General features: G+C 47.5%; 1 protein-coding gene across 1 annotated transcript in view; it reads right to left on the bottom strand.

The window, feature by feature from the left end:
- LOC129849636 (uncharacterized) overlaps positions 1-5,862 on the bottom strand; it is a 5,926-nt gene extending 64 nt beyond the window's left edge. The window contains exons 1-2 of the mRNA XM_055916467.1: positions 1,127-5,862; positions 1-1,051 (exon numbers count right to left, since the gene is read on the bottom strand). The exon at positions 1-1,051 is cut by the window's left edge and continues 64 nt beyond it. Coding sequence (XP_055772442.1) covers positions 1-1,051; positions 1,127-1,297 — 1,222 coding nt within the window. The 5' untranslated portion in view covers positions 1,298-5,862. The remainder of the gene's footprint in view (positions 1,052-1,126) is intronic.
- Between the last annotated feature and the right edge of the window lie 1,638 nt (positions 5,863-7,500).

The raw sequence follows: 7,500 nt of genomic DNA, 5'->3' as shown, positions 1-7,500 counted from the left end.
CTACCACTACTACTACCACTACCAATACTACTACCACTACCACTACTACTACCACTACCAACACTACTACCACTACCAATACTACTACCACTACCAATACTACCACCACTACCACTACTACTACCAATACTACTACCACTACCGATACTACTACCACTACCACCACTACTACAACCACCACTACTACCACCACCACCACTACTACAATCACTTCCTTCACTACTACTACCTCCACTACTACAACCACCACTACTACTACCTCCACTACTACTACCACCACTACTACCACCACCACTACTACAACCACCACTACTACCACCATTACTACTACAACCACTACCTTCACTACTACTACCTCCACTACTACTACCACCACTACTACAACCACCACTACTACAACCACCACTACTACAACCACTACCTTCACTACTACTACCTCCACTACTACAACCACCACTACTACTACCACCACCACTACTACAACCACTACCTTCACTACTACTACCTCCACTACTACAACCACCACTATTACAACCACCACTACCTTTACTACTACTACCTCCACTACTACTACCTCCACTACTACAACCACTACCTTCACTACTACTACCTCCACTACTACAACCACCACTATTACAACCACCACTACTACAACCACCACTACTACAACCACTACCTCCACTACTACTACCTCCACTACTACAACCACCACTATTACAACCTCCACTACTACAACCACCACTATTACAACCACCACTACTACTACCTCCACTACTACAACCACCACTATTACAACCACCACTACTACTACATCCACTACTACTACCACCACTACTACTACCACCACCACTACTACCACCACTACTACAACCACCACTACTACCACCACCACCACTACTACAACCACTACCTTCACTACTACTACCTCCACTACTACAACCACCACTACTACTACCTCCACTACTACTACCACCACTACTACCACCACCACTACTACAACCACCACTACTACCACCATTACTACTACAACCACTACCTTCACTACTACTACCTCCACTACTACAGCCACCACTACTACTACCTCCACTACTACTACCACCACTACTACCACCATTACTACTACAACCACCACTACTACTACCACCACCACTACTACAACCACTACCTTTACTACTACTACCTCCACTACTACAACCACTACCTTCACTACTACTACCTTCACTACTACTACCTCCACTACTACTACCACCACTACTACAACCACCACTACTACTACCACCACTACTACTACCACCATTACTACCACTAATACCACCACTACTACTACCACCACCTCCACTACTACTACCACCACTAATACCACTACTACGCTCTAACCACTAGACTACCTGCCGCCCCACTAGGCTGCTGTTGCCACTGCCGCTACCACTACCAATACTACTACCACTACTACTACCACTACCAATACTACTACCACTACCACTACTACTACCACTACCACTACTACTACCACTACCAATACTACTACCACTACCAATACTACTACCACTACCAATACTACTACCACTACCAATACTACTACCAATACTACTACCACTACCGATACTACTACCACTACCAATACTACTACCACTACCAATACTACCACCACTACCACTACTACTACCACTACCAATACTCCTACCACTACCAATACCACTACCAATACTACTACCACTACCACTACTACTACCACTACCAATACTACTACCACTACCAATACCAATACTACTACCACTACCAATACTACTACCAATACTACTACTACTACCACTACCACTACCAATACTACTACCACTACCACTACCAATACTACTACTACTACCACTACCACTACCAATACTACTACTACTACCACTACCAATACTACTACCACTACCACTACCAATACTACTACCAATACTACTACCACTACCACTACCAATACTACTACCACTACCACTACCAATACTACTACCACTACCACTACCAATACTACTACCAATACTACTACCACTACCAATACTACTACCACTACCAATACTACTACTCCCATTATGTCTCTGTCTGGGAGTCAGAGCACTTGATTAAGTGATTAGCATCATGTTCTACATATCACTATACAAAGTTAGCCTGGTGCCAGATCTGTTTTTGCCATCTTGCCAATGCTAACTCCTATGGTCATTGTCAGGAGTTGGCAGGTGCAAGACAGCACAAACAGATCTGGGACCAGGCTAGTACAGAACATAAGCTCTCTTTACAACTACAACTTTCATAAATAGTGTAGCAGACTGATGGCAGCACTAGAATCTTTGCATTTCAAAATCTGACCTCCAGCGGTAGATAAACTTCTGATATCCTTTTGGATGGGCGTGACCGGTAGTTCCTCACGACGTCATAACGTCCTAGAAACAGTGGAACAATCCACTAGAGCGTTTAGTTTAACTGCCGGGCAGCTGCCTGGATTGTTTTATGACTAACTTTTATCTGCTGCAACGGAAACAATAAAATCCACTAACCTGGCCTCTGCTTGTCACATGATGCTAGTACAAAAGGTCAGCAGTTAGCTAGAGTTGTACTCTACCACTGCTTCCATAATGTTGTTGAACACAAATATATATATAGAGTTTAGGCTTAAATAATGTAGCCAGGGTGCTGTCAGTAATTCCCCTAGTTTAAATTCCAGGCCAAACAAGTGCGGCATCAAAACTGTTAATTGAAACTAAATAGAAGCCAAATTCATCTAGGTAACAATGGTATGAGAAATATGCTGTGTTAAACCAGTCAGGGGGCAGGGTTGAGCAAATTGGGGTCTTCACTATCCTACACTATCCTTCACTATCCTACACTATCCTTCACTATCCTACACTATCCTACACTATCCTTCACTATCCTACACTATCCTTCACTATCCTACACTATCCTTCACTATCCTACACTATCCTTCACTATCCTACACTATCCTTCACTATCCTTCACTATCCTACACTATCCTTCACTATCCTTCACTATCCTACACTATCCTTCACTATCCTACACTATCCTACACTATCCTTCACTATCCTACACTATCCTACACTATCCTACACTATCCTACACTATCCTTCACTATCCTACACTATCCTTCACTATCCTACACTATCCTTCACTATCCTACACTATCCTTCACTATCCTACACTATCCTTCACTATCCTACACTATCCTTCACTATCCTACACCAGTAGCAGCAGCAGCTCACAGATTCCCATCCACACGCCACAGGAAATTGGTTTAAAAATAAACCGTGTTTTATTAAATCCATTCATCACAAGACCTCAACTAATTCAGTCAGAGAAATAAAACAAGGAAGCTACTATCGCCCAAATGACCTTGACTGTTGTGGTGGTGACTGAACCCAAACATCACAGCCAAATCTATTGCAATGTTCTGGTCGTTTGTAGCTAGTATCTACTCTGTCATCTATCCTGTATGGAATAGTCTAGGAGCCCTATTCCATCCTCAGCGGTGAGAGGCGGAGGCTCAGGCTAGTGCTTTGTGCATCCTAAATGGCAGCTTATTTCATATACTTACTTCTGACCAGGGCCAAAAGGCCTGGCAGGCATAATTACAGTAGTAGCCCATCCTCCAGCAGCAGTAACAGTTACTGCACTGTGTCAAGAGACCAGAGCATCCGAGCCGACTCATCAATTTCCAGCCTAGTGCGTTAATAACTGTCCTTCCTTGCAGCCCTCTGTGCCCATAAATCACCAGCCCAAGATGCAATGCGGGGGTGGGGGGGTGACTAGTCTGTGTCCCAAATGGCACCCTATTCCCTATATAGTGCACTACTTCTGACGTAGTACTAGGGCTTTGGGCAACAGTAGTGCATTTTAAAGGGAATAGATGAGCAACCAGACACCCATTCCCCACACACACCTTCAACACTGACTCAATATCCAGACACCCATTCCTCACACACACCTTCAACACTGACTCAATATCCAGACACCCATTCCTCACACACACCTTCAACACTGACTCAATATCCAGACACCCATTCCTCACACACACCTTCAACACTGACTCAATATCCAGACACCCATTCCTCACAAACACCTTCAACACTGACTCAATATCCAGACACCCATTCCTCACACACACCTTCAACACTGACTCAATATCCAGGACCAGCCAGACAGGACACTTATAGTAGGCACAATTACAACTAAGCGTCATAGCTGGAGTCTTTTGTCATTCGAGCAAGGCAAGATTACCTCATCATTGACTCCCTTATCAAATGTAATTTGGTCTCTACCGTTTGCAGTAAAATGGTCAAATAACCCAGCAGGCCAGTGTTGAAACAATTTAAACTTGGACCACAAGCTTGGCTAGACAAGACACATAACTGCTTCTCTCCTCGCTGGGGCTGAGTGAGCACACCCTAATCCAGTTTGCATTCCATATGCCACCCTATTCCCTAGATAGTGCACTACTTTTATCCAGAGCCATTTGGGAGGTAGTAGCAGAGTAAAGGAGTGAAGGATGAGCTCATAGATGTCAAGCCCAGTTTCCAGAGCAGAGCGCTGTCTGTCTGAGTGTCTGTCTGTGGACGTAAGGTGTTATCACACAGGAATGTGTACAGATACAGCAGAGCGAGCTGTAAGAAAGCAGCTCCACTGGCACCGGAGAAGATTAAGCAGAGGGAGGGAAGGAGGAGAGGAGGCACAGCAGCTCTTATCTGGGGCCTGCAGCACAGTGCTGTTCCTCATGCTGCTACTGCTCCGACTAGAAGAGAGGAGGCAGTCATTATCATTTACTTCTTCTCTCTCCCTTTCTCTCTCTCCCCCTATCCTCTCGTCATCTCTCTACCTCTACTTGTCTCTCTCTCTCCCTCCCTCCATCCCTCCCTCTCTCCGTCAGGGATGATACAGGGCTGTCTGGACTGACTCAGCTATACAGGAAACCTGGGCAGAGACTGGCTAATTTTTACATTTACATTTAAGTCATTTAGCAGACGCTCTTATCCAGAGCGACTTACAAATTGGTGCATTCACCTTATGATATCCAGTGGAACAACCACTTTACAATAGTGCATCTAAATCTTTTAAGGGGGGGGGGGGTTAGAAGGAATCAAGGGTCTAATCATGAGAGGAAGGAAGAGAGCTGGGTATTGGAATCCATAATGAGAAGTCTGGTAACCTGACCATGTTACCTAAAGTCACCACTGACGTACAGTGAACAGGGTAAAGAACTGGGTACAGGGTAAAACAGGGTAAAGAACTGGGTACAGGGTAAAACAGGGTAAAGAACTGGGTACAGGGTAAAACAGGGTAAAGAACTGGGTACAGGGTAAAGAACTGGGTACAGGGTAAAGAACTGGGTACAGGGTAAAACAGGGTAAAGAACTGGGTACAGGGTAAAACAGGGTAAAGAACTGGGTACAGGGTAAAACAGGGTAAAGAACTGGGTACAGGGTAAAGAACTGGGTACAGGGTAAAACAGGGTAAAGAACTGGGTACAGGGTAAAACAGGGTAAAGAACTGGGGACAGGGTAAAACAGGGTAAAGAACTGGGTACAGGGTAAAACAGGGTAAAGAACTGGGTACAGGGTAAAACAGGGTAAAGAACTGGGTACAGGGTAAAACAGGGTAAAGAACTGGGTACAGGGTAAAGAACTGGGTACAGGGTAAAGAACTGGGTACAGGGTAAAACAGGGTAAAGAACTGGGTACAGGGTAAAGAACTGGGTACAGGGTAAAGAACTGGGTACAGGGTAAAGAACTGGGTACAGGGTAAAACAGGGTAAAGAACTGGGTACAGGGTAAAGAACTGGGTACAGGGTAAAGAACTGGGTACAGTGTAAAACAGGGTAAAGAACTGGGTACAGGGTAAAACTGTAACGACTGTCGCTCTCCTCATCCTCAGACGAGGAGAGGAGAGAAGGATCATCAGACCAAAATGCAGCTTCAGGGAAATAAGCCATCTTTATTATGAATACGACGATGGCAACACGAAACACAAAACACTTTCAAATTTACAAAACAAGAAAACGACGTTGACGAAACCTGAACATAAACTTACATAACTACACGTAAACTCACGGACAGGAAACAGACGACATCGAAACGAAAACGAACAGCCAAACAGTCCCGTATGGTACATACATCGACACGACACAGGAGACAATCACCCACAAACAAACAGTGAGAACGCCCTACCTAAATATGACTCTTAATTAGAGGAAAACGCAAACCACCTGCCTCTAATCAAGAGCCATACCAGGCAACCCAAAACCAACATAGAAACAGATAACATAGACTGCCCACCCAAAACACATGCCCTGACCATAAACACATAAAAAACAACATAAAACAGGTCAGGACCGTTACAGAGCCCCCCCCTCAAGGTGCGAACGCCGGGCGCACCAGCACAAAGTCCAGGGGAGGGTCTGGGTGGGCAGTTGACCACGGTGGTGGCTCCGGCTCTGGACGCTGTCCCCACACCACCATAGTCACTCACCGCTTCAGTCTTCCCCTCCCAATGACCACCCTAAAACTCACATCCCCTAAATAAACGGCCAGCACCGGGACAAGGGGCAGCACCGGGACAAGGGGCAGCACCGGGACAAGGGGCAGCACCAGGATAAGGGGCAGCACCGGGATAAAGACCAGCACCGGGACAAGGGGCAACACCGGGACAAGGGGCAGGTCCCGGCTGATATATTCTGGCAGATCCTGGCTAAAGGACTCTGGCAGGTCTATGCAGGCTGACGGCTCTCGACGCTCATGGCAGGCTGACGGCTCTCGACGCTCATGGCAGGCTGACGGCTCTCGACGCTCATGGCAGGCTGACGGCTCTCGACGCTCATGGCTCTCTGACGGCTCTCGACGCTCATGGCAGGCTGACGGCTCTCGACGCTCATGGCAGGCTGACGGCTCTCGACGCTCATGGCTCTCTGACGGCTCTCGACGCTCATGGCTCTCTGACGGCTCTCGACGCTCATGGCTCTCTGACGGCTCTCGACGCTCATGGCTCTCTGACGGCTCTGGCTGCTCATGGCTCGTTGGCGGCTCTGGCAGATCCTGTCTGGTTGGCGGCTCTGGCAGATCCTGTCTGGTTGGCGGCTCTGGCAGATCCTGTCTGGTTGGCGGCTCTGGCAGATCCTGTCTGGTTGGCGGCTCTGGCAGATCCTGTCTGGTTGGCGGCTCTGGCAGATCCTGTCTGGTTGGCGGCTCTGGCAGATCCTGTCTGGCGGACGGCTCTAGCGGCTCCTGTCTGGCGGACGGCTCTAGCGGCTCCTGTCTGGCGGACGGCTCTGTAGGCTCATGGCAGACGGGCGGCTTTGCAGGCTCATGGCAGACGGGCGGCTTTGCAGGCTCATGGCAGACGGATGGCTCAGATGGCGCTGGGGAGACGGATGGCTCAGATGGCGCTGGGGAGACGGATGGCTCAGATGGCGCTGGGGAGACGGATGGCTCAGATGGCGCTGGGGAGACGGATGGC

Source organism: Salvelinus fontinalis, unplaced genomic scaffold, assembly GCF_029448725.1.
Source record: "Salvelinus fontinalis isolate EN_2023a unplaced genomic scaffold, ASM2944872v1 scaffold_1595, whole genome shotgun sequence".
NCBI classification, from domain to species: Eukaryota; Metazoa; Chordata; class Actinopteri; order Salmoniformes; family Salmonidae; genus Salvelinus; species Salvelinus fontinalis.
Note: the sequence above shows the minus strand (reverse complement) of the source record. Positions and strands in the feature narration are given on the sequence as shown.